At 52.8% G+C, this 27,561-nt stretch overlaps 1 protein-coding gene and 1 long non-coding RNA gene across 2 annotated transcripts in view; one reads left to right on the forward strand and one right to left on the reverse strand.

The window, feature by feature from the left end:
* Positions 1 to 5,011: 5,011 nt before the first annotated feature.
* LOC140712351 (uncharacterized) lies at positions 5,012 to 21,908 on the forward strand. Its single transcript, XR_012093877.1, has 2 exons — positions 5,012 to 6,632; positions 19,242 to 21,908. It is a non-coding gene; the product is annotated as an uncharacterized lncRNA (long non-coding RNA).
* LOC140712349 (SH3 domain and tetratricopeptide repeat-containing protein 1-like) overlaps positions 19,178 to 27,561 on the reverse strand; it is a 44,151-nt gene continuing 35,767 nt past the window's right edge. The window contains 4 exon segments of the mRNA XM_073018668.1: positions 19,178 to 19,576; positions 24,135 to 24,257; positions 25,814 to 25,970; positions 27,141 to 27,321. Of these exon segments, the coding sequence (XP_072874769.1) occupies positions 19,223 to 19,576; positions 24,135 to 24,257; positions 25,814 to 25,970; positions 27,141 to 27,321 (815 nt within the window). The 3' untranslated portion in view covers positions 19,178 to 19,222.

A 27,561-nucleotide genomic window follows, 5' to 3' on the forward strand; every position in this document is an offset into this window, starting at 1 on the left:
GGGAAACCAGGTTGATAACAGGTTATAAACATGGGAACGTTTTGGAAAATCGTCGTCACTTGTCAGCTCCATCTCTCCTGCCCAGAAGATGTAGAGAGAACCTGCCTTCAGCCCATCCTCATCCGTCTAACAGGAAGAGGACAAAGGGGCAGAGACCCAAGTCCTGTCAGTGCCCTCAGGAAACCCCGTTTCCTCCTCATGATGGAAGTGGAAACCGTGCTGCTGATGATCTTCCCGGGAAGCCCCTCCACCCTGAAAGCAAGGAATCTGGTTTTGAGCGCACTCACATTCTTGGTATCATCACTTTCTGCAGCTGAACCCTGCGTACCTGGCCCATTAATCTTGCTAGTCCGGTGTTACTGGGTCGTGGGAGTTCTGTGGGCTCATGGCAACTGTTTACTATTGTGTTTAGAGAGGAGAATAGAACTTTATTGTGTCAAAATCAGATGATAACCATTGTCATGTGATTCTTTGGTTGGTTGGTGGCCGGGGATGCTCAAAGCTTTTCCTGAGCATTAAGTTGTTGTTTGAGACAGTCTCGCTTTGTCGCCCAGGCTGGAGTGCAGTGATGCGATCTTGGCTCACTGCAACCTCTGTTGGAATCTGACATTCTGATATTGAGACTCCTAGGCATCAAGCCCCATGGAAGGGTGGTGATTACATGAGCGTTGGCGTGATGTGGGCACTCTCCAAGCTGGACGCAGGGAGCTAGCAAGGGCAGAAAGAACAGGCCCCTCAGGGTGCCATGAGAAGACAAAGTGTTGGCAGCAGTGGTGATGAGGGCTGGTGCCAGGGACCAGGAAGACGTGGCAAAGGGAGCATGTGCCTCAAGGCAGCCATGGAACTCGCGGTCCCTGCAGTGAAGTCTGGTTTGCAGAGGACGTGGACGGCCACGCGGGCAAGGCCTACAGACAGCTTGGACTTGGTTGTCTCAGAACTCTGGTGGGCGTTGCAAACGGCCCCACAGGGTTGCAGTGCACATTCCACGGACAGAAAGAAGACGCTTGGAACTGTTTCCGGCACGAAACCAGCGCCCTGTGAACACTGGCCGCTGCTGTCGTGACTGAGTGCTGTCCAAACTCGTGGCATTTGCTCTGCTCAGTTCACTTAATTGGCCAGGAATGGGGTTGCCCTGCCTTCAACAAGTTTGACGCATTGAACGAGGACTCAGTGGATAATGTACTCTGTAAACACGCTCTCCGGCCAAGAGTGAGCGAAGCCCAGGGAGCGAGTGGTTCTTCAGTATTAGACAGGTGTTTGTGGCGGGGCCAGTTGTGCGGCTGCCAGAGCGAGTGTGACCAGGAAGCCTCTATCCCCCCGAGGTGGCCAGCGTTCCTGTTACAAGCGCCGTAAGCAGAAGGTGGGCACTACTGGGGAACTTGCTTATGTTCCTGTTTTCTGATTGGAAATTCAAGGTTTCTGAGCATCCTACGTCAAATTTGTACATTGCTGAGACTGTACACATTTCAACACTTGTTTTTCTCTGCTTTTCGGGTCTATACAGTCTGGCATTTGGCCGTGGCTTCCAGGAGAGACTGGATGCAGAGCGAAGTCCTCTCCTCACTGTCAATGTTTGCCGATGTCTTTTTGTATAAAGTTTGTATTTCTTGAGACTTTCAATTAGGTTTTTTACATAACTAGACTTTTAAAATTGCCATGGACGTAATTCTACCAGTTACAATGGTGAGCTGACATGGGTTTTTGGTTTTACTTTGATGAATGTTTCACATTTGCATGCTGGATGTGGGGGCGGAGGTCATTTATCTGCTTTTCATTTCCTTCTTGGTTATACTTAGTGACTTTCAGGTAAGGTGTGGAAGGCGTGGTACAGGGTGAATTGCAGGCCGCACTGTGGTTGGTGGATGAGAGGCGCGGGTTGCAGCGGTGTGCACAGTGGATGACAGAAAAGAGGAGACTTCCATCCTCGAGGGAAACACACAACAATTTAAAAAACTGATCATATAGCTTACATGAAGTCCAACAAATTCAGTTTGCAAAGTTTAACTTCCAAGTTAATTTAGTAATTTTTTCCCTAAGTCATTAATTTAGTACCTTATGTTTAAATATATTTCTTTTGTCTAGAGCAAGTCATAAATTCTAAAATGAATGACTAAACATGGAATAATTTAGGCATACAGCACCTGAAGGGAAAGCTGCCAGTATGCTAAAATATTGGTTACAGATGCTTAAAAAATCGAATGTAGCATTCTTACAATGCATGTGCTTTTAGCATGTAACTTGGTGAGTAGTTTTAAGCTCTATTTGTAGGAATGTGTATCTTGAATACTTCAGGGCACCACTGCAGATGTGTGCGTGAGATGTAGAAATACTGAATGTTCTTCTCCCTTCCCTTAAATGAAAAACATTAGCTCCCTTTTTTTTTAATTTTAATTTTAATTTTTTTTGAAGTGGACTCTTGCTCTTGTTGCCCAAGCTGGAGTGCAGTGACACATTCTCAGCCCACTGCAACTTCTGCTTCCCGGGTTGAAGTGATTCTCTTGTCTCAGCCTCCTGAGTAGCTAGGATTACAGGCGCCCGCCACCATGCCCGGCTAATTTTTGTATTTTTATTAGAGATGGGGTTTTTCCATATTGGCCAGGTTGGTCTCAAACTCCTGACCTCAGGTGATGTGCCCACCCCGACCTCCCAAAGTGCTGGGATTACAGGTGTGTGCCACCATGCCCAGCTAACTCCCTTCTGTACTGATTTATACAGTTGTTTTTGCTTTTTGTTTTTTTGAGGCAGAGTCTCACTCTGTCACCCAAGCTGGAGTGTAGTGACTCAAATCTTGGCTGACTGTAGCCTTCACTTCCTGGGCTAAGGTATCCTCCCACCTCAGCTTCCTAAGTAGCTGGGAATAGACACGCGTCACCAAGCCCAGCTAATTTTTTTTTTTTTTTTTTTTTTTTTTTTTTTGTATTTTTAGTAGAGACAGCGTTTTGCTATGTTTTCCAGGGTGGTCTTGAGCTCCTGGACTGAAGCGATCTGCCCGCCTCAGCCTCCCAAACTGCTGGGATTACAGGTGTGAGCAACACATCTGGCCCATTTTTTTTTTCTTTCCAGGATTAGAAGGCGACTTTCAGAAAACTCTTCAACTTTACAAACTTAATTTTCCATAATATGCCTCTAGGATAAAAACAAGACAGAAACAAAGAAGTGTGTGTGGACTGCAGTTAAAAATGTTCAACACAACATAGCTTAGGAGAGTTGACATTGACAAAGAGCAGGAGGCCGGTTCAGTGCCTTCTAGGCATTGGAAATGGCGGTCTGTGGGCGACCCTAACGTGTGTGGCGTCCTGAGACGTGATCGTGGTGCTCACGCTTTTACCGAGGGCTCCCGGGAGTACCCGAGGCTCTTCTGCAGTCGGCCAGCCAGGCAGCAGCTGCTGGAGGAGGAGCAAACAGTAAAAGACAGATGTACACGGTGTTATTGTGGCAGAGAGGTTAAAACCAGGCTCACTCTGTTCTTACTGTTTTTAAAAGCTACTAATGAAGTCCTTAAATATGTATTGCATTTCAGGATTTTAAAACAGTTGTGGGTGTGTCTGTGTCTCTCTCTAGCTCCCGTTCGGGTGCTCCCTGCGAAGAGATCTCAGAGATGCCACCTTTTCTTGTTGAGGTGACAGGGCCTAGAGAGGTGTGAACCCCGTGGTCGGGGGTGACTGACCTGTGGGGAGGCTGGGTCAGCGTGGGGATCCACCCCCACTCCACGTTCCTGTAGGGAATCCACAGTTCTAAGTCTTTATGATACGGGTAAGATGAACCTGGAAGAGGTGTTATTTTTAAAGAATTAAGTGCCATGTTCTTTTTTCCTCATATTTCTCCGTGTTTAAGCAGCATTGGAGGATAAGGCACCAGTAGCATGTTGGTTTGGAAATAACCTTGTTGGTTATTTTACGTTGAATCTGATATTAAGGTTGTCTGGTAACAGAAGTTTTCCTTTAACAACATGGAACTCTGTAGAATCTGTTGCCCCATTGGCTGAGCCGTCTGAAGTCCTTGCGGTGGCAGCTGAAGAGGCGGCTTCCCCATGGAGGAAGCCGCTGGATTGGCAGGAGGCACCGCCCTTGATTGAGGGAGTGAGGCGCCTTTGCAGGGCCCCCCACACCGCACCTGCGGCTCTCTCCTGCCCCTGCTGGCTGGCCAAGCAGCCTCGCGACAGTGTGCTCAGCGTGAATGTTCACGGCGCAGGCCAAGGCTTTTGTTCCAGAAACACTGACTTCAGAAACGGCCGGTCGTGTGTGTTGAGCATGGCAAGAAAGACTTACGTGTGTTTAAAGCTCTTGAACAGAGCAAGCTGATGTTTCAAAGGGTATTGACTTTGCTATGATCAATATTCAGGAGAAAATAGGGTTTGACGAAATAGAAAGACTGGAGTGGCAAGTGACGTGCTTGTGCCCCGTATGACTAAGCGATGACCTGGCCCTTCCACACCATGGCCTCTAAGCAGCCAGCGTTGCAGATACTGGATCAATTTAGATGGGACTCCTGGAGCTGTCAGCCCCCCGGGGGAAGCACGAGGAGTTCTGTGTGCCCATGATCATGATTCCCGCTAGTGTGTCCAACAATGTGCCGGGTTCCAATTTCAGCATCGGGGCAGACACAGCCCTGAACACTATCACCAACGTAAGTCCGTGTGTGCCTCACCAGGCGGGTGCCGGCCCTTTTTTATCTACCAGTGCGCTAGAAACAGCCTTTTACAAATACCCTGAATGAGAGCTTCTCGTTATTTCCCCACCCCCTAGAAAATTATGTGTTTAGACTCTGAACATTTTTGATCTCCTTCCCAAAAATGTTTTACTGCCTCTTCCTCTGTGTGGTCACCGGCGGGGGATGTAGCGTGGCCAATACCCCGGGAGTGCCCGTGAGTACCTGCAGTGCTGAGGAGGGCTGGGCCGCAGTCTCCTGTGATTGCACCAGCATTAAAATTCGCTTTTTTTTTTTTTTTTTTTTTTTTGGACATGCTGAGCCTAAATTTTCTTTAAGCCTCCAATACCCGTTTTGATGAACCCCTGCCTTGATGCTGAGGGTAGAAATTGAACTGAATATTTTATAAGTGTAGTCATTGTCCTGAGCACACCATTGCATTTGTTATCTCTTTGGTCTTGTCTGTTGACCTCATTTTCCTCTTTGTAAACCGGGGCTGTTAAATTACATCTAAGGCAATATTGGGGCTAGTTTAGGTTTTTGCCAAGAGACAATAATAAAACATAGATATATTCTTCTGTTTTTTTGTTTTGTTTTGTTTTCTTTGTGGGACAAGGTCTTACTCTGTCACCCAGGCTTGAGTGCAGTGTTGTGATCTCGGCTCACTGCAGCCTCGACCTCCTGGGCTGAGATGATCCTCCCACCTCAGCCTCCCGAGTACCTGGGACCACAGGCACGTGCCGCCATTCCCGGCTATTCACGTGGGAGCCTGAAATCCATACCTAATGCAGGAAGCATTTCATTTTTTTAAAATTTTGGTGTCTAAAATTTTTCACTAATTCTCAAGTTTTAATTTTTCTTGTGTGACTTAGTTCTCATGAATATTTTTCAGTTTTTCTTTTCCTTTTTTTTTTTTTTTTTGCAAATCCTTGGCATGAAACTTATTTCTAGCACTGGTAAATAAAAAAAAGCATTTACCATACAGCACATATAGTAAGTAACGCTTAGCACTTGATTCTTGCTTTTCTGAGCATCTTAAACTTTCTTCACTTTCTTTGCGAAGGAAACCTGCCCAGGTTTTCCCGTGTTCACTGGCTTTGGGGGCAACTTTCACCTTTTTTTTGGCAGTCACTAATCTCTGACCTAGACGTTGCTTCTCTTCTCCCGGTGATGGGTGTCACGGCTTTGCTGCTGCGGGGCTGGCCCAGCTCTGGGCTGACCTTCACGCTGGGAACATGAACATGAGTGTCAGTTTCACAGAGGGGATGCCAGCATGGCTTTCGCTGCTCTTTCGCTGGCTTTAGCTGGATTTTTGGGTCCGTGAAAGTTGGGTGTGCAATGGGAGGGATTGAAACTTCTTTTTTCCCAAATTGTTACCTAATAGGAACTTGCCCAGAGGGAATGGGTGGAGAATTTGAGAGCAGTCACTGCAGTTAGTTGAGCATCTGAAGATGTGGGACAAAGCTGCTGTTGATCTCCCTGTGACTTTTTTTATTTTCAACTTTCCACACAAAGCAGAGGTCCTTGTGGTATGTGATGTACACTTTCAGGCATAAAAAAATCTCTCTTTAATTCCAGGGTCCTCCGCTATAAATAACTTTTTTGTTGTTGTTTTTCAGATTGTAAATATGTAATAAATGTGTAGGGTCAAAATTTGAAAACCAAAATACGTGAGGCAAACACCCCCCAAATGATCAGTTCTACCCACTTTGACTTCCCTTGGAGGGACTGTGTAATTTATTATGCGATTGTTTTAAATTCAGTTTTTCATTCATTCAAGTTTCTCAAAGCTAGGTTAAACAATTTCGTTTTCTTTCTTTTTTCTTTTGTTTTCTTTTCTTTTTTTTTGAGACAGGTCCTTACTCTGTTTCTCAGGCTGGAATGGAGTGGTGCAATCACGATTCACTGCAGCCTCCACCTCCCAGGCTTAGGAGATCCTCCCACCTCAGCCTCCTGAATAGCTGGGACTACACGTGCATGCCACCGTGAGCAGCTAATTTTTTGTATTTCTATAGAAATGAGGTCTCCCTGTGTTGCCCAGGCTGGTCTCAAACTTCTGGGCTCAAGAAGTCCCCCTGTCTTGGCCTCTCAAAGTGCAGGGGTTACAGGGATGAGCCACCACGCTGGGCCTTAAGTTAACTGATTACAATAGAGAAAGAACTAGAAAGTGTAGTTAGTTGAGGCTCCCGTTGGCCAGGCACAGCCACCTTGGTAAGGGTATGTGTGTGTCCTCATTGCCCTTCTGATCTTGAGCTCCGAGGAATGAGGCTGTCTTGGGAGTGCTGTGCTTCTAGTCTCGTGATGGATGAGTGACACCGGCCGATCAAGGTCACCCCGGCGAATGCAGCAGCTGCTTGGGAGCCAGGACAGGGATGAGAAAGCTGCTGAGGGGTCCCTCTGTGGACGCCTGAAGGGAGAGGGACGGAGATGTGAACATGGCAGCTGTTTTCTCCAGAGTCCTGTTTACTGACGGCAAAACAGGATGAAGCCTGAGAAGGTTTGGATTTGGGTCTGAACTGGGCTTGTCTGGCCGTAGAACAGGAGCTGGTGACGAACTCAGGACATGAGGGTGTGAGGCGACTTGATGTGGATGGCTCCGGGTCGCTCCAGCCACTGTCCTGAAGCCATCGGAGGTTGAGGATGTGTGGGAGTGAGCGTCTCTTCCCTGTCCGGCCACACCCTCTGTGCCCCATGACTCATGGCCTGGTCCTGGGCAGCATTTATGTTTGGGGTCTGTGGATGGCTCCAGTTGTTCATTATATTCGGTGATTCTCATTGGGATGATTGTGCCCCAGGGGATGTTTGCACCGTCCAGGGAGGTTTCTGGTTAGAACTGGGAGAAGGGATGCTCCCAGCTTCTGGGGCTGGAGACAAGGGACACTGCGGAAAGTCCCTCCAAGCACAGGGCGGGCTCCATAGTAGGAGTCTGGCTCAGGACGTGGCCGTGTTGTGCTTCAGAAGCCTTGGGCGGATCTGATACGGTGAAGTCATCATCTTCTTTGGACACGTGTGTCCTCATCCTCACTCGTGATTTCCTTCTCGCCAGCATTGATGCTTAGCTGATGCCACAGCCCCTCAGAATCTATGCGGTGCTGGTGAGTGGGTCTTCCAGGCAGAACAGAGTGAATGAAATACCTCAGAGCAGGTGTTACACATTCTCAGGATGTGGCTGCAGGGAGTTTCGGTTGGACTCCTTTCATTCCCTAGCGCTGGCTGATGCATTACTCTGTCCTGTAAGCTTGATCAGGTCACATCAGAAACACAGTAGGTGGGTGCCACGCTGCCGTCAGGTGTCGCGAAGGTGGCGGTGACCACAGCATTGAGAGTAATTCCTTGTCATAGTGCCCCCCCCCCACGTACCCAGGGGCCCGGCTGTGTTCGGTCTTGAGAGTTTTATGCTTTTCTGGGCAGGGTCTCCCCCATCTTGAAGCTTCCCTCCCCTTTTTTGGAGACTGAAGGAAGGAGAAGAGGAGCGATAGGGAAGGAGGGGAGAGAGGATTTGCAGCAATGGGTCCATTCCCACAGATTTCAATGTGGAGTTAAGGAGCCGAGACCTCCCCCACCTGCCCTCTTGTGTGCCTCAGGCACCAGGTTACACACACCCTCTGGCTTCCAGTGAGGGCTTCTTGGAGAAGCAACCAGCTCCCCGCAGCCAGTCTTGGTCAGTCCTGAGCTAGGGCATTCCACAGTAAAGGAGTGACATCACCTGTCTGAAAAGCATAAGGAGCCCCCCACGTGATGGTGCTGACGGGGCCACATCCTGGGCACCAGGCCAGCGAGTATCTCCAGATAAGTGTTTCTGGCTGGCAAGCAGGCTGGCATTTGGATTGAAGTCCTGCACAAACTGCCATGGCCACAGCCTGCAAGGCAGAGCCTGTACAGAGCAGCCCAAGAGCTGGGCATGTGCTGGGCCTGGGTGGACGTGGAGGCCATGCCATGGGGCGTGGGGGACCCTGCTCACAGCTCACCTCGTGGTCGCCCAGCACTGACCCACCCACTTTACCCTCCTACCCACCACGCTGTGAACTCACCTGCCACAGATCTCCACCCACTGTCCGAAGCCCTCGGCCCACACGGACTCCTGGCCTTGGGATGCTTTGGGTTGCACCAGGGCTGCAGAGCCTGGGTCGCTCACTGTCCAACTCTCCTGGGGCGATGTGGGCCCCGCCCTGCGTCCCAGCAGTAGCATTTCTGCAGCAGATGTGGGGATATTCACAGGAAGAGGGACAAGTCCAAGTCCATACACAGTTGGTTTTGCCGCCAAGTGGATGACAAAAATACCTTGCTGTGTGGGGCCGCTTGGAGGTGGGAACAGTGAGCGTGTAGACCTGTCCTGCTGTTACCTTGGTTAACACCTTGAGGTGGAGTCTGGGAAACCCCGGTGCACATGGGCTCCAGAACCGCTCCCCTTTCTGACACCAGAGCCCATTTCCCAGTGGAACCCCAGAGCAGCAACTCGGGCTCTTGCTCGCCTGTGTGGCTTTGTGTGCGGCTTCCTGCCGGTGAGCAGAGATGTGGCGTGGGGCTGAGTGTGGCCCGCCGGTAATCCAGCTGCCTGCCTCCTTCCCTGCCTGAGCGTGGAGGCTGCCTCTGCACGATGAAGGCTGTCACTTGGTGTGGTCCTTACAGCTGTGTGCCCATCCCACTGATCGTGGCCTGCCTGCAGGAAGCTACAGGAATGGCTTTGCCTTTAAACCTGCTGACCGCCCCGGCCTCCCTTACCCACGATGAGATGCCGAGAGCTGAGCTGTCCCGCTTGTGACTAACTCGCCACTGCCTGCAACCTGCTCTGCTGCCTGCCTCACCCCCACCCTGCTGTGCTGCCTGCAGGCCTCCCCTTTCACGAGGACCTGGGCTGTGCCCAGGCAGTCCCCTGTGTCGCTGAGGCCTGTCCTGCTACCGCACGGCCTCCAGAGCTCCCCTCGGCCCCTTGACCCGCATGAACCGGCTTCCGCTGGTGATTCAGGCCCCTTCTGTCCCTTCCTGGACCTCAGCGCAGGCCCTGGGGCTGGCAGGTGAGCACCCAGCACCCCCCGCTAACTGCTTGGCCCTGCTGCTTCAGGCTTACGAGAGCGCGTGCGACATGGCCGAGGCGTGAGGCCGCCGCCAGGAGCTTTGCATCCACCTGTGTGTGGTGCCGGCCACGATTAGCAACAATGTCCCGGGCACAGAAATAAGCCTGGGCGCTGACACTGGCCTGAATGCTGTTGTCCAGGTAAGAGAACCCCGTTTCCTCCCATTGCTTTCTTTCATTTATTTTAGCAATTTGTTTTTTCTGTGCTAAGAATGAGCCAGATTTATTATTACTCTTCTCCACCCACCCCCACTCTTTATTAGCTTGACTTTATGTCGATCACACTGGCCAGAACAGGGTAAATTTTTTAGCTTCTCTGCCTTAGGGAGAATCTGTCTTTACTGACTAAAAGTGAGATGATATATTCAGTTCTAGGGGTCATGTTTCTATCCCACCTAGACTAGGGGAGCGGTGAGCACCATTTCTCTGGAGCCTGCCTCTCCTGCCTGCATTGACTAGCGAGGCTGCAGGGCCAGCTGTGGGAGCCTGCAGGAAGGGGTTTGAGTGCGTGGTACGTAAGAGCTCTGGGACACAGCCGTGTCCACTGGGGGCCGCTGCCTGGAACCACAGCCTTCCTGGTGAGATGAGAGGTTCTTGAGAGAGCTGAAATCAAGTCCTCCTGGGCAGGCAGCTTCACCAACATGTGCTATGGGAGGAGTGGATCCTGCTGGTGATGGGCGTGGTGCTGACAGCCACATGGTGGCCCCTCAGGTCCCTGATAAGCTGACCCACCTCTATGGTCATGAGCTGGACATGAGGACCTGTGGGAGTTTCACAGGCCTTTGCTGCGGAGAGGGTCCTCACTCAGCTGCAGATGGGACGGTGGCCACCTTGGCAAGTAGGGTCACATCAGTGGCTTGTCCGCCTTGTGCCTTCTGAAGAGCAGCCGCTGTCCTTTACCTTAGATCTTCACGTCCAAACCACCTCCGGAGTTTGCGGTGAAAACTCCCAGCCCTGTTGGAGACTCCTTAGTTCAGCTTGGCACAGAACCTCGGAAAACAGCAGTTCTGTTCCGGGTTGTTCCTTCAGAACTGACTTCCAGTGCAGGGAAGGGAGCGGAGGGGCCGTGAGGTCGGCTGAAGCCTCCTGTGCCTCCCACTCGAGCTGAGGGCCATCTCTCTCCTGGGCTTCTCCTTGTCGTGTTCCCTGGTGCTGTGCTGGCCTTGCAGAGGCTGGCCCAGGCTCGTTCCCTGGACTTTCTTGGGCCCCGTGCTTGTCCCCTGTTCATTGAATGCCGTTAGGTTCGGGCCATCGCTGGCTTAGCTCTCCTTTAGCACCTTGTAGATGTCCACACATGCTTCCACCCTCACACCCCACACGTGACGCAGCACAACCCCGGCCAGCGGCTGTGCTTTGCTGCGGGTCCCTTGCTGTAGCAGGGATGGGACCCCCACCCCCTGCCCTGTCTGGCCACCGACTTCAGTAGAGGCTCGGCTGCCATGAGGGATAGCAGTCATGGGAAAACTGGCCTCCCTGCAGATTCACAGAGCAAAGTGGTTCTCACAGAGAAGTCAGTGGCTTTTTTCTACCTTAACGCTGTAGCAAACGCCACCTTATCTTTCACCACCAATTTATAGTTCTTTACACCCACGGAGCAACGTGCCGGTGATGTTTGAACTGTAGCCTGGGCTCTCGCTCCCATGGGACTCCTTAGGGAATTTCCTAGCAGGATCGTGTGTGTGCCCTTGCAGGGGGTTGTGTCTGCCAGGCACATCCCATTGTGTGGCAAGAATGGCTGAGGTCACAGGCTCTGCCTGACGAGTGCGGCTCACAGCTGCTGTCCACACAGGGCCACGCTTGGGATCGGCTTTTTTCTTGTCAGTGCTACTTTGACTAATTGCCTGAGGCACGGCTGGAGTGACTTGCTATTTTTAGAGGCTAATTCAGGCTTCAGATGCCATCTAGGTAATGAGGAGAGAGTTCAGGAAAGCTGTATCTAAGCTCCAGCAAAGGCGGGTTCTTCCATCCCAGCTTTCACTGCGTTTACAATGAGAGGAGCACACGGTCGGGGGCGTGGCTCAGGTGTCAGGGCTGCGCTGTTCCACGCACCCACAGCAGCAGCCTGGCGGGAGCAGAACTCAGACACTCTCGGGCACAAATCAGCCTCTTGGGAGAGCTGTTTTGCCTGCGGAATTCTTTTGCCATTAAGTGGTTGATGTCATTCTTTGAATGAGTGACAGTAATTCCCCACCTCAGGGTGGGCTGCGGGGGAGATTCAGTAGGAAAAATAACCCATGAGGCTTTGTGCCTCTGGGGGTCCTGACGCCCCACCCACATTTTCCTTCCCATGCCCAGGATTCTCTAACACCAAGGGCAAGTCTTAAAGCCTTATGGCATCTTAAGTCTTAGATCGCAATTAGAGAGAGAGCCGGTACAGGTGGAACAGTGACACCCTCAGAATTCTGCACTGGCCCTTCAAGAAGGCAGTTGTGGGCTCTTTGGACCCTTGACGGGCTTCTGTCCTCTGTCCTTCCTAAGCACAAAGACAGGAATTCTTCCCATTGCCTGTTTCTCTCCCCACCTCGGCTTCTACACAATGCAAAGTGGCCCGCTAACTAGAGCCCGTGTTCAGTTTTGAATACATCAACCAATTATTTTGGGAGGAAAAGAATCTGTCAAACGAAGTATAGGTTGGAATGGTTTAATCAAGCCTGTGTTTATTCAACAAAGTGCGCTTTTAAATTTCATCCGAGGCACTCAAGTGAACATTTCCCAGTGGGTGTTAAACTTTCGTGCACAGACTCTCATATGGCTCCCAGTCTCAAGTCCACACCCCCACTTCATGCTTTTACTCTTGGCTGAGTCCCATGGAGGCCGGTTAGGGAATCCTGCAGGATCAGCCCTTGACCTGGACAGACGGATGGACAGACGACTGGCTGGGGAATACTGTGCTTATGTCATTCAGTGACAAGTATTTCTTGAGCGCCTGCTGTTTGGGCTCGGCCGGGTCCTGCTGATGGTGCAGTGGTGTGAGCCCAGCCCACCGTTCCTGCCCTCATGGAATTTGCAGCCTAGTGAGGACTGCAAGTCAAATAACCACGAGGTAACTGCAGGGAGAGACACCGGGGTGATTTCTATGAAGAGAGAACATGAGGTGTCCCGAGAGCCCATGACAGAGGGAACTTTGCGGTCCTAGAAACCAGGCGGTGTTTTCCTAAGGAAATGGCATTTCCCTCTGGGTCAGAGCTGAGGAAGGTGCCTGTGTGTGTCCCGTGGCCGCTGTGACCCTGACCATACACCTGGGGCTGGAAAATAATACTCCCTCTCCCACAGCTCTGGAGGGCAGGAGCCATGGACTGAGACCGGAGTGTTTGCTCCAGGAGAGTCCCTCGTGGCCCATTCAGGTGCCCAGAGCTGCGGGCCTTGCACGCCTTGTTCCCTGGCGCCGCCTCCTCCCATGTGGGTGTGCAGCATCCTGCTCCAGGGCCTTCAGCCTCTGCACCCCTCATCTGCCGATGCAGGTCGTGGCACTTAAGGCCCACCTGGGTAGTCATCAGAATTCACCTTTATCACCGCATGAGGGAACAGTCCCAGGTTGCAGGGATTGGAACCGGGATTCCTTTGGGGGTCGCTCTCCCGCCCACCACTGTGCCTGAATGTGACGCACACGGCGGCCAGCGTATCCAGAGGCCCCAGGAGGACCTGGGGTGGCTGGAGCTACAGTGGGACCTGGTGTCAGAACCAGGCGAAGCAGGGATTCTCGAGAAAGGCTTGACGTGTACTTGAAGTGAGCAAAGGGTTTTGAATGACTGGATCAGATTTATGTTTTTTATAGATGGGTCTCCAGTCTGTGTGAACAGATTGGAGGGTGCCGGGGTGGGAGCTGAGGCACAGGTAGAGGCCCCGCGAGGTGGGGTCCAATAGCCATCCCCTCTCCCCTCCTTGGCTATTGGGAGCCATGGTGGACTCATAGCCTGTTTAAGATATTGTGAGTAATATTGTCTCCCCCTCTGGAAATAATGAACTCTTTCACAGACGGGTGTACACCTTCAGTGTATTGCTCAGGGAACAGTGATATAATTAATTATTAAACGTCAAGAATCGATTGTAATAATTATCAGTAATACTATCAATTAAAATTTTACCATTAATATGGATAATTATTTTAAATAGATGATGTCAAATTACCGTTTAATAATTATATCATTTATTAATGTTACTAATTTTTAATATTATCGTTTTTTGCCAGCATCACTCAGTATTGATTTAAGATTAATTGTTGATATCTTTATTTTATTAATAGTGTTAATATTAATACTCATCGTTAATATTTTTAATCAGTATTAATATTTAGTATCTTTATTGTCATTATTAATCTCGATGATTAACATTAATTTGTATTATATTAATATTAATAATAGACTTGTTCCTCATATGCGGTGGGTAGAAGATGATATTCCTCCCAATATCGCAGAAAGTGTACATTCCTCTATGATGTTTTTCCTAATAACCAGGGGATAGAAGATGATATTATTGAAACTACCGCAGTCTGTGTACATCCTTTCGATCATCTTGTTCCTTCTATCCAGGGTACGAGAGGATGATATTACTCCCAATATCGCAAGGGACCTGGACCTCCACTGTGATATTTTCCCTCACATCCAGCCAGGGAGAGGAAGATATTACCCCTCATATCACAGGGGTGTACATCACCTTGTGATGTTGTTCTGTATATCCTGGGATGGAGAAGATAATACTAATGGCAATATCGCAGGGGTTTTACACACCCACTATGCTATTGTTCCGAACAACATGGTATGACTCCCAGTATCACAGGAGGGGTACATCCTCCTGTGATATTGTTTCTTATATTCAAGGGGAGAGAATGATATTATTCCCAATATCGCAGGGGTTGCACACACCTCCTGCGATATTGTTCCTAATATCCCGAAGAGGAGAGCATAATATTACTCTCAATATCTCAGCGGGTGTACACCTCGTTTGTAATATTTTTCATAATATCCAAGATGGGAGAGGATGATAAGACTCCCAATAGGCCAAGAAGTGTACATCCGCCTGTGATATAGTTCCTAACATCCAGGTGGGGATAGGATGGTATTACTGCCCATATCGCACGAGTTATAAAACCCTTTCGATATTTAGCCTACGATCCTGTGGGGAGGGGATGATATTACTCCCAATATCAAAGGAGGTGTACACCCCCTTGAGACACTGCACCCAATATCCACGTTGGGTGACGATGACAATATGCCCAATATCGCAAGGGATGTACACAAACCCTGGGATATTGTTCCTTATATCTAGAGTGGGAGAAGACACTATTACTTCCAATAACACAGGGACTGTGGCTGTACACCCTTCCTGTGATATTATTCTTAATATCCTAGGCAAGAGAGGATGATACTACACCCAATATCGCAGGGGGAGTAAACCCACCCCGTGATGTTGTTCTTAATGTACTCAACCTCCCACCTCCAGGGATATCGTTTCTAATATCCAGGGGAAGAGAGGATAACATTATGCCCAATATTGCAGGGGAGTGTGCACACCCTCTCTGATGTTGTTCCTAGTATCCAAAGGTAGAGACAATGATGTTACTGGCCATATCGCAGGGGGTATACACCCTTCTGTGATATCGTTTTTGACATTCAGTGGGGGAGAGGATAACATGAATCCCAATATCGCTGAAGGTGTACAGACCCCTGTGCTGTAGTTTCTAATGTACAGGGATGAGACAAGAATATTGCTCTCAATATCACCGGGGGTGTAACCACCCTGCCCCCTGTATGTTGTTCCTGATATGCAGTGGGGTGGAGGCTGATAGTACTCCCAATATCCCAGAAGGTGCACACACACCTGTGATATAGTTCCTAATATTCAGCGAGAAAGAGGCTGATTTTACTTTCGATATCGCAGTGGGTTTACACCGCCCCCAACCCCGGGGTATCTTTCCTAATATCCAGGCGGGAAGAGGATGACATGGCTGACAATATCGAAGGGGGTGGACACCTCTACTGTGATATGGTTCCTGATATCCAGGGGGTGAATGGGTGATATGACTCCCAATAACGTAAGAACCGTACAGCCACCCTGGGATTTTGTTCTTAATAACCACAGCGGAGAGATGATATTACTACCAACATTGCAAGAGGTGTACCCCCCTCCTGTGATACTGTTTCTTATATCCAGGAAAGAAGATGGTATTACTACCAATATTGAAGAGATATACAACCCCTATGGGATATTGTTCTAAAGATACAGGTTGAAAGAGGATGAGACTCCATCCAATATAACAAGGGGTGTACACACCTCCTGTGATGTGAATCGTAAAACCTAGGAGAGAATGATATTGCTTCCAAAAACACACGGGGTGTACACCCACCCTGTGACTTCGTTCCTGTCATCTAAAGGAAGAGATGATGATACTAGTCCCACTACCGGAGAAGGTACACACCCCTCTGGGATATTGTTCCTCATAACTTGTGGGGGAGAGCATGATATTATTTCCAGTACGACAGTGGCTTGACACCCAGTCTGTGATATTGGTTCTGCACACCAAATCTGTGCCCCTCATTTCCCATGCATTCTCTCCACACTTTTGGAACCTCGGGGGAGGCTTTGTCTTTGGTTACAGATGAAGAAACGAAGGGTCTGAGAGGTTAAGCAAGTTTGTTACTGGAAAGCAGTTCCGATCCAGACCCCAAGAGAGGTTTCTTGGATCTCACGTAAGAAAGAATTCCGGGCGAGTCCATAAAGTGAAAGCAAGTTTATTAGGAAAGAAAAGGAATAGAAGAATAGCTACTCTGGCCAGGCGCAGTGGCTCACTCCTGTAATCCTATAACTTTGGGATGCCGAGGCAGATGGATCACCTGAGGTGAGAAGTTCGAGACCAGCCTGTTCCAACATGGCAAAACCCTGTCGCCACTAAAATACAAAACATTAACTGGGCGTGGTGGCAGGTGCCTGTAATCCCAGCTACTAGGAAGGCTGAGGCAGGAGAATCACTTGAACCCAGGAGGTGGAGGTTGTAGTGAGCCAAGATCACGCCACTGCATTCCAGTTCAGCCAATAGAGCGGGACTCCATCTCAAAAAAAAAAAAAAAAGAAAAAAAGAATGGCTGCTCCATAGGCAGAGTGGCCCCAAAGGCTGCTGGTTGCCCTTTTTCATGGTTATTTCTTGATCATACGCTAAACAAGGGTTGGACTATTCATGAGTGTTTCAGGAAAGGGGTGGGCAATTCGCAGAACTGAGAATTTCTGCCCTCCCTTCTGAGACCACGTAGGGTAACCTCCAGATGTTGCCATGGCATCTGTAAACTGTCGCAGCGCTGGTGGGAGTGTCTTGTAGCAGCTAATGCATTATAATTAGCATATAATGAGCCGTGAGGAGAACCAGAGGTCACTCTCGTGGCCATCTTGGGTTTGGTGAGCTTTGGCGGACTTTACTGCAACGTGCTTTATCAGCAAGGTCTTTATGACCTGTATCTTGTGCCGACCTCCTATCTCATCCTGTGACTAAGAATGCCTAGCCTCCTGGGAATGCGACCCAGCAGGTCTCAGCCTCCCTTTACCCAGCCCCCATTCAAGATGGAGTCGCTCTGGTTCACGTGCCTCTGACAAGTTGGCCTGGGTTGAGTGTTCCCTAGTGTGTGGTGGTTGGAGCTGTTCCTAGGAGTAAGAGGTATTGCCAGTAGGAAACAGGTCTCTGTTAGCCCGGGGGCTGGCACTCTGCACCAGTATGTCGGCCTCATTTTAGTGGTGACAAAACTGGGGCTCAGAGACATCAACTCCCTCATCCCGACCCCCAGACTGTCAGTGGTGGGCTGGGGTTTGAATGTGGGGCTTGAAGACCCATCATCTCCTCTGGTACCCCAGTCTCTTCTGCCCAAGAGGAACAGGATCCCAGGATCCAGGCCCCTCATGGCACCAGCCAGGGTGGGTGGAGATGGGGAGGCAGAGTTCCAAAGCCCCCCGGACTCTGAGGCAGGTCAGGGACCAAGAGCAACCCGGACCTACGGGCCCCACCCTGAGAAGAATGGCTGCAGGCCCGGCCCAGCGGGCAGGAGGTCTGTGTCCTCACTCAACGTGACGGCGCTTCCGGCTGCTCCAGCCAGGCCGTGCTGTCTTCAAGTTTCCAATCATGCGGCCTCCTCTCCAATTCCCAAACCCAACCCACAGAGACAGCGATCTGGGGTCTTCGTGAGGTTTGTCAGCAGCTCTGACCCGCTGCTGGTTCTGGAAAGCTCTCTGCTGCCCCCTGCTGGGGAGGCTCAGGGTAGGGCTCTGGCTGCAAGCATGGGGTCCCAGAACCTCCTGGCTCTGTCACCTCTGCTGGGTGGAAAACCAACCCAGGATTGAACCAGCAGATGGGTGCCTGATTCCTTATTATCAGAGCTCCGCCTAATGGCAAGTCTCTCTCCGGGCCTCAGTTTCCCCTTCCATTAAACGAGGGGCTTGGGGGATACCAAGGAGGGGTAACTGCTTAGTGAGGATGGGAGGTTTCTTCTGGGGAGATGAATACATTTTGAAACTAGATGGCGTGAGTGGTTGCACAGGACTGTGAATGCACAAATGCCACCACATTATTCGCGTTGAAATAGTTGCATGCGATGTGAAAGTCACCTCATTTAAAGTGTTTAAAAGAGGGGCCTGGGAGAGTGCAGTGTACGTGAGAATCAAGTGAGACACCCATAGTCTCTGAACCTCTGTTTTCTTGTGTAAACTGGCAAAGAGACCGTGTGAACTGTGTTCCCTGGGGCCAAGAGATTCCAAGAAGGAAAACCTGGGATTCCTGGCTCTGGGATGAGGGCTGGGGGCCAGAAGGGGAGGGGCATGTGAGGATGGCTGGGGTCAGCCCAGATAAGGCTTTCAATACTGGGTAGCAGCGTCTACACAGGCGGAAATCCCTGCATCTCACTTCCCGCAGGGCTGACCAGTGGCCAGAGGTAGGACTGGCCAGGCTCGGCCCAACCAAGTCTGGGAGCAGAGGACACTGAGGGATCCCCGTCGCCACCCTCACTGGCCTGTGGCTCTCCTGACACCACAAGAGAGCTCCAGGAGCTGACCTTGGGTCCTAATGGGGGACACCTTCCTGGCTGCAGGCTGGCAGGGTGGTGTGGTGGTCAGTGTACTGGGCTCTTCGTTTCCGCCCCTACCTGCTGTGTGACGGTGGGCCAGACACCTAACCTCTCTGTGCCTCTATTTCTTCAATGGAGCCCCCACATTTGGGCACAGTGGCCTGAAGGTTAAAGGCAAGAGCAGCACGAGACCTGCAGTAAAAGCTCTGAGCAGGGAGAACAGGGAGCTGCCCAGGGAGTTCCACCACCATCTCCCCTCTGGCCGCCGAGGAAACCGAGGTTCATGGTGACCTGGCCCAGGTCTGTTGGACTCAGGGTCCTTCTCATCCCCAAGATCAGAGGGCTGCCACCAGGGAAGGAGCTGGCCCCTAGACCCAGCCCAGGAAGCACACAGGGAAGGATGCCCTGGGGACTTCGGTATGTTATTGCAAAAAAAAAATTTATTGCTATATGAACCCTGCTTTCATTCCTCCATTTCCCAGAAAATGAGCCACGGGAGACACCAGGAGAGGCAGGAGACCATCCTCCTTGCACAATACCCACTCCCTTGGATGCTGTCCTCAGCGAGGGTGGCTGGGGTCAACCAAGGGGCCCACCCGCAGGGTGGCAGAGGAGGTAGGTTGACCCTGTGGACGTTGAGCTCGGTGGCAAAGGTCCTGGCCCTCTGGTAGAAGAAGAGCGACTTCTCGCTGTCCAGGAGGAAGTTGTGGGAGATGGTGGCCAGCCGCGTGTAGATCTTCAGCTGTGCCTTCTTGTTGCCCAGGTCCACGGCGGCTGCCAGTGCCAGCTGGTAGTACCTGGCTGCATCAAACGGGTTCTGAAGGAGACAGGCCATGCTCAGCAAAAGGGGGACTCGGAGCCCATCTTCCCAGAGGCCATTCCTGTCTCCAGGTCATTCCACATGTCCAGCCAATGCTGGCTCACCCCATGAACCCCGAAGCCTGTGACACTGCTGTGGTCTCAGCTGCAGGAGGTGGGGACGACCCTGATACCCCTGGAAGACTTCCTGACTGTCCCTACGCCCCACTCACCCCAAGCCTCCTGCCCCAGTGCCACCCTCTCTGCAGGCAGTGGCTGCTTTCCCCATGGGCTGAGGTCAGGGCAGATCCTGCCTGCTCTGAGAGTTCCATGCAGGACCCGTGGCTCCAAGCCACAGCAGGGGCACAGTGTTGAGTGACCCAGGCTCCCCTCTGGCCCCTGTCCATGCTGACCATTTCCAGGCCCTCCACGGGCCAGGCCAGGTAGAAAACCATCTCTAAGGTGTCCTCTTTGGCAATGTTCCCTGAAATATTGACAGAATGTGACTCCCCAGATATCCACTCCCATTGTCAATGCATCTTTGGCTCAAACTCACCATCGCTGGGATGGGATGCCATCTCCCAGACCTCCTCCTTGACCCTCCCATCCCCCACCCGGCTTCTCCCCAGGCTCCTCCTCCACATGGGGGTCACCTAAGGGACCTCTCTGAGACCCATGCCTGGCCTGTCCCTCTTTACCATCTCAAGATGGCTCCCAATGACAAAGTCCAAGATGCAGCAGTCCATTCCCTCACTGTCCCACCCCACACACGGAGCAGGGGCGTGAGAAGGCCCCAAGTCACCGCCACTGCTCATCCAATGCACCCGGCCCAGCCGAACACTGGACTCTGTGCTGGGTGCGTGGCTGAGCCTAATGTCCTTGCTCCCAGTCTGAGGGCCTCGGGATTGAACACTGACCACACAGGGTGGCCCGGGCTGTGGCAGAGGGAAGCCCAGGAGGTCCCAGACTCAGCCAGGGGTGAAAGGCAAAGGCTTCCTGAAGGGGTGGGGACTTCCCAACTAAACAGGAACGAGCCAGCCAAAGCATATGTCTCTACATGTGCCTGTGCGTACGTGTCCCTGTGTGCCTGTGCGCATTTTCATCTGCCTGTAGTGTGTACAGCAGCTACTGAGTGGCAGGCTGAGCCAGGACACACCTAATCCACCCTATTCCAGGGCTCACTCTCATGTGTAGACTAAAGGGGACACCATTTTAGAGGCAGTTGGCAAAGATGCCCATTTACCCCTGCTTCTCTGCCAACCTTCCAGGTCCCATCCAGCCCGGCTTTTTCTCCCACTCCTCTGGGCCCTGGGTCCAGAGCCTCCTATACAAGGAGGAGGGTGTAGCCTTGGAAAGACAGCCGCCCTTGGGGAATTCCAAGGGGGCCTCCCTGTGGGAAGCTGGCCTGCGCTGACAGCATAGTCACGATGAGGCCCAGAGGGCTGTGCATGGGAAGGAGGTGAAGGAGGCCACTGTCCCCCGACCCCAACCATGGACTTTGGCCTCTCAGGTACTACTTGGCGCTTTCCTTTCTCCTGGACAGGCGGAGTGGGCGGCAGGCTTGACCAAGAGAGAGAAAGGCCTCTTCTGGGAGGCCCGTCCCCCTGGGTCCCAGGCAAGCCCCTGAGCAGTGAGCAGCGTCCCCCTAGGCCTGACACCTGGCACCTCCATGTCTGGCTGGGACTTGGGAGGCCACAGGGACCACATCTGACCACCAGGTGTCGCCAGCACTGGGCTGAGGCATATCGGGCCGCTGTAGGCCTGCAGTGGGGGATACAGGGCAGGGTCTTAGGGCTGCCCCGCTCCTCAAGTTGTTCTAAGGCCTCCAAGATCTCGGCCCCTGGACTGGAGTGCCCGGGCCCCTCAGCCCATAACGAGTACTGACGCGGTGCCGGTGTGATGCTAAGGAAGGGCGGTGCCTGCTGGGCAGAGGGGTAGAGACACCCCAGGTCTGAGTCTGCCAGTCCCAGCTCTCCAGCCCTGCAAGGCTGGGGCAGACAGAGCACAGCACGTCCCCTCCAGACACACCCGACCCAGCAAGGCCTCAGCCTGGCTGGCTGGGGCCCCGCCCCACTGCACCTGCCCTGAGCTGGGGTTTCCCTGTTTGTGAACCCAATGGTAAGATACTGGTCCCACCCCACCCTTCCTGGGTGATGTGAAGATTCAAGGTGTCTCGGGACTCCAGGAAGGAGTTGCTCCGTGCAGGCTGGCACCCTGCGCAGGCTTCCTAGAGGAGGTGCCAGGATTTGGGTTGGATCTTGCAACGTGGATTCAATGTGAGGATGATGCTGTCCTCCGAAATGTCCTTCTCCCGACCCTATTTTCTTTGTTAAATGCACCTTGACACTTGACTGTCAAGACTCAGCTTTGATGTCACCTCCTCCAGGAGGGCCTCCCTGACTACAATCCTCCTTCTTAACCCAGAGGCCACCATTGCCCACTCATGTGTCAGCCTCCCTGGCTGAGACTGAGTTCCTGAGGGTGGGGCCTGGCCATCTTGGGAGCTGAATTGTATCTGCTAACCTTGCTGGCTCCTCCAGCCGGGCATAGAGCTCCAGGGCGGCCACTGGGCCATTTCTAAGGAAGGCTGGAACCCAGGCCTCGGGTCTGGGTGGAGATCCCACTCCAAGGGGACTGGGAACACCCCGAGCCCTGCCCCTCCCTCCCACCTTCAGGTCATAGAAGATGATGTCACGCAGCATCAGGTACACCTTCACGTAGTAGAGGGTCTCCTCGTCGAACCCCAGTGGCAAGTTGCAGAGCTACAGGGTCTTGAGGTAGAAGTGCTCCGCCAGCTTGTCATGGCCCAGCCGGTGGTAGGCCACGCGCTCATTCAGCCGGTCCCCTGGGGTGCAGGCCAAAGGGGCAGGTGTGAGGACGTGGCTCCCTGGGGCAGGCAGGGCACAGGCCCCTCAGGAGCAGGTATACAGACCCCAGGCAGCACTCGTGGCTTGCCTCCAGGCACCTGTGGTCACCTGGGCAGCTCTGGCCATTCCCTTCTGGGTTCCCAGACTCACTTTCCCGTCTGGAAAGCAGAATTAATAAGGCCTGCCCCTTTCTACTGTGAGGCTTTGGCAAAGTCGGACCTGGATGGCCCAGCTCTGTGTCTACACATAGCCACCTGCCTTTGCTCACTGGTTTTAACCAGGGGAGCCCATGCAGTTCAGGTGCTCCTGGGTACCCCAGCTCCAGGCAACCCACAGATGTGACATCTGACTCCTCCTGGGTGTGTCACGATCAGATCCCCCTACCTTGGGAAGTCAGCTGCACACCTACTGTGTACTGGTCCACAGGACACAAGGCACTGGCACATGTGGCCTGCCTAGGGTTCCCTGTCTCTGGAGGGGGACAGACGACCCTGGCACAGCACCAGGGGATGCCCGGCCTTAAGGGGCAGACTGCTGGAAGGGGAACTGGGATTTTATCAGCCAGAGAGCCGTGTGGTTGATGACGGTGGGAAAGGCACAAGACAAAGGGAATGTGCCACTCAGCCTGGCACATACAGGGACCAACGAGATGCCTGGCATGTCTGGAAGGCAGAGGGCACACTGGGCGGCCCTTGTGGTCAGCAGCGGGAACAGGCAGAGGAAGCAGAAATCAGGCAGGCAGGGAGCTCTGCACTGCGTGAGAGACCTCGGGCTGTGCCCCACAGCCGGACGGGGAAGCCAGTTGGGCAGATCTGCCTGCCTGGACAGGAGACCAGGAAAATGCAGCAGCTGTTTCAGCTCCTGGCCTGCAGACCCAGAGGCTGGGCTCTGGCAAAGTGTGGGTCCTGGCAGGGTGGGGGCTCAGGGGACGTACCCAGAGTGATGCTGAGTGCTAGGACCATGTGGGCAACCTCCAAGCTCTCCTGTGGCTTCTCCATTGTGACCAGGAGTGCCACCAGCTTGCTGCACAGCTGTAGCTGCGGCTCCACCCTGCGGTTGTCCGTAGTCACTGCCAGGGGCAGGGCCTGGTCCTACCACACAGGCAGGTGGGGTCAGGTTTCCCACAGCACCCACCTTGCGCAGCGTCCTCGTCAGAGCTCAAACATGTGCTTGGAGCTTCCCACACCCCAGCTACTCCTGCACCTCGACACAGCTCTGTGCTGTGGGATAACACATAGTTCAGACACCCAAGTTGGGGGCTGAAGAGTCACCTGAGGCCCATCCAGCTACTCCTGACAGCCTCAAACCAGCCTCTCCCACCTGAGCACTGGGGGTCTGACTGGGGGGAGCCAACACTCCTCTCTGCTCTAGAAACACCACACTGATCTGTGCCCAGGGCTGAGCCACACTGTGAGCTCAGAGGAAAGGAGAAGTCGTCCCACTTCGGGGTACATGCAGACCTGGGCCTCCCACCGATATGCTGTGTGTCCTTTGACATGTCCCTGTGCCTCTCTGAGCCTCAGTTTCCTCATCTGGAAGATGGGGACAGGACTTCCCACTCATGGTTGCTTGAGGTCATCAGGTACAAGGGTAGAGCAATTGTCACGTCCAGGCTCCGAGCGTTTTTCCCGGGCAGCGGCATGGTCATATGCCTCAGACCACCAGGTGCCCCACTGAGGCCCACCCACATCAGCCCACAGGCCAGCTCACTCGGTAGAAGGGCATGCCTTCCTCCTGCTCCCAGGGCCCATTGAAGAAGATGTCTCCAACTGCCTCCAACAGCTCCAGCCCCAGGTTGGGGTCGCCTGTGTGCACGTCCACATTCTGTGCCACCTGAAAGGAGACAGAAGTTCGCTCCAGACCCACACCTAGCAACGTGGCTACGCGCACCTTTGCCAGCCTCTTTTCTCCCACACACTACAGGTACACCTGAGCATTTTTCAGACCCTGTGCATGGAGGCTGCCCCCACCACTGGCATGAGGACAATGAACTGATGCGCCTGAGTGCCAGGAGGTGACTGAGCAGCTGCAGCCCAGGAGCCCGACACCTGTGAATCCTACCACCAGGGGTAGCCCTAGCCCACTCCCCCTGCACTCAAACCAGTCTCCGTGGCCCCTAGATTGCTGGGAGCCCAGCCCCTGTCTCCTTTCTGCGTTGTCACATCCCTGCCACATCAGCAGTGTTTCAGTGTTTGTGGGTGGGCCTGGTCTCCTCTTGGCCATGAGCTCTTGATCCCTCTCCTCAGCTCAAGGAGGTATACAGCAGGTGCTCAATAATGAAAGCTTCACCAGGCTCCTGGGCTTCACAATTTGTACCAGATCACACAGTGTTTCGGAAAGCCTCTGAAAACAGCCACTATGATAGATTCATTTTGTAAGGAGATGTGCCACGTGTCGCTTGGAGCAAGTTCTTCTGTGTGTTAACTGAGTGGTCACATTATTTGAGGATGTGCTGTATACCAGCAAGTGCTGTGCACTGTGAGGGGCCGCGCCTCTGCCCTCAGGGAGAAGATGCTGGCCACCGGAGGAGGATGTGAGGGAACCAGTTGGAGGGAGGGAAAAGGCACACAACAGGTGCTCAGCAGTGGCTTAGGAATGAGTGGATGGATGGATGAATGGATGAGGAGATGAAGACACATGGATGGATGGAAGGGTGTGTGGATAGATGAATGCTTGGATGGATGGATGGATGAATGGATGGATGGGTGGGTGGGTGGAATGATGTGTGTATGTATGGGTGGGTAGATAATGTATGGATGGGTGGAGGGTAGATGATGTATGTACATGTGGATGGATAGATGGTGGACAGACGAATGTATGGATAAACAAATGGACAGATAGATGAATGGAGGGATGCATTAATAGGTAGATTGGTGGGTGGGTGGATGGACGAACGGTGAATGGATGGATGGGTGAGAGGACGGATGAATGGAAAGATCAATTGGTAGGTGGATGGATGATGGATGGATGAACAGGTGAATGGATGGATGATGGAAGGATGAACGGACGAACAGATGGACGGATGGTGGCTGAATCAATGGATGATAAAGGGATGGATGGATGAACAGGTGAATGGATGGATGGATGGAAGGATGAGCAAGCGAGTGGATGCATGATGGATGGATGGATGATGGATGGATAGAAGAATGAACAGGTAAATAGGTGATGGAAGGATGAACGGATGGGTGGATGGACAGGTGAATGGATGGATAGACGGGTGAATAGATGGATGATAAAAGGATGGATGAATGATGGATGGATGAAAGGACAGACGGATGGATGATGGATGGAAGGATGAACAGGTAAATAGATGATGGAAGGGTGAATGGATGGGTGGATGGACAGAGAGTGAACAGCACAGGAGTCCTCCTGCATCCCTTGCCACTCACCTGGATGTACAGGTCCACCAGCTCGCTCTGCCGCAGGAGGTAATAGATCTTCCCTGCTTGCAGCCAGGCATGTGCCTCCTCTTTCCCCTGGAGGTCAATGAAAATCCCCAGACTTCGTTTGGTGTAGTCCAGAGAGGATTTGTAGGCCCTGGAATCACTGGAATCAGACACAGGTGTCAGAACAAGGGCTCTCATCCTCCTGGAACCAGTCTGCCTCCTCCCGTGGGTCTGGTGACAGATGAATCTGGCATGTGGGGACTGGGAACGGCCCTCTTGTGTGTGCAGTGTTCTGCCCTTGCCAGGCTGCTGGGATGGCCAGAGTGAACACACACGGCATGGAAAAGATGAAGGACATCCTTCTGAGGGAATCGAGCATCATGCTGCCCTGTGGCAGGAGGAGTGTGCTAGTCCATCTCCCCTGCCTCCCAGTCATGGCCTGTGTCTTCTCCAGACGCACCAGGAGCCGTTAGTGTTCAGAGGCTATCTAGGTCGATGGTTCTCAAGGTGTGCAGGCATCACAGTCACCCGGAGGCCTGTCCTTATAGCTTGCTGGCCCTGCCCCCAGAGCTTCCGGCTCCACAGGCCTGGGGCAGGCCCTAGAACTCCCACTTGCCACAAACTCCTAGGTGACATGGATGCTGCTCTACTGGTCCAGGGACTACACTTTGAGAAGCATGGCTCTAGCACACTGTCCCATTTTCCTTCTGTGAACTTGAGGCCAAGACTACAGTCAGTCTCCCAGGTCCCTATGGAATCTGGCTCCTTCTCTGCTCTCTCAGTAAGTCCAACACTCAAGGGGCTGGGACTGCAGCAATGTCACTGGGCCCTATGGGTGGGGTGGCCAGGGCCATGGTTACCCCACCAGGTCAGGATGCTTGGGGGAAGCTGACTAGGCCAAATATGGGATGTGAGACCTTGAAACCCTGCCCCAGGGAAGCAGGTGACACAACTGGCTCTGTCTTCTGTGGGAGAGAAGCCACAGGTGGCTGCTGTGGTCACATTTAAGGGGACAGACGAAGCCCAGGAGTGAAGATTCGGGGCAGGCACAGGTAAGATGACAAAAGCCACCATAGTAGGAAGAACAGCCCAGAGTGCACCTACTGCCTCTGCTGGGGTTGAGGTGACCTTTGCCCCAACAAGGGAGGCTCAAGCTGGGACTCATGGGCCAGCAGCAGCCCTGGGATGACCCCAGGCCGGCCAGCTCAAAGCATCTGATGCCAAAGCACCAAATGATCAAAAGGAGAGGGGCTGCTGGGCCCTGGGCCAGCTTCCCTGTGCCCTTCTCCCTGCCCGCCCCCACCTCCACCACTGCAAAGCCAGCCCTTACCGCTCCGTGCCCAGGGACAGGTAGAGCTGACTGATGGTCTCCAGGAGCTGCCCCTCCAGCACCTTGTCGGCCACCTTGCGGGCCAGGGAGAGCTGGAGATCGTGGTAGATGACATACTGGGCCTCGCTGGGCATGACGGCGCTGTAGAAGTAGCACAGCCACTGGACGGCCCGCAGCTGGTCTGGGCAGAAGACAAAATGGAAGACGTTAGTCTCCCAGCATCGAAGCGAGGCTGGCTGGGCTCAGAGGCCCCTGCTTGCCTCCTTCACACCTCTGTGAGCCTGGGCCCCATAGGCGGGGCGCCTGAGCGCAGACAGGCCATGCACCTGTGCCAGGGCAGACGCCAAGCACACTGTGACATGGGCACATCTTGGTGCAGATGCTCATGGTACAGGCCGGCCTTCTTTACAACTCCCAGGGC

Source organism: Chlorocebus sabaeus, chromosome 9 (assembly GCF_047675955.1).
Source record: "Chlorocebus sabaeus isolate Y175 chromosome 9, mChlSab1.0.hap1, whole genome shotgun sequence".
In the NCBI taxonomy this organism is placed as follows: Eukaryota; Metazoa; Chordata; class Mammalia; order Primates; family Cercopithecidae; genus Chlorocebus; species Chlorocebus sabaeus.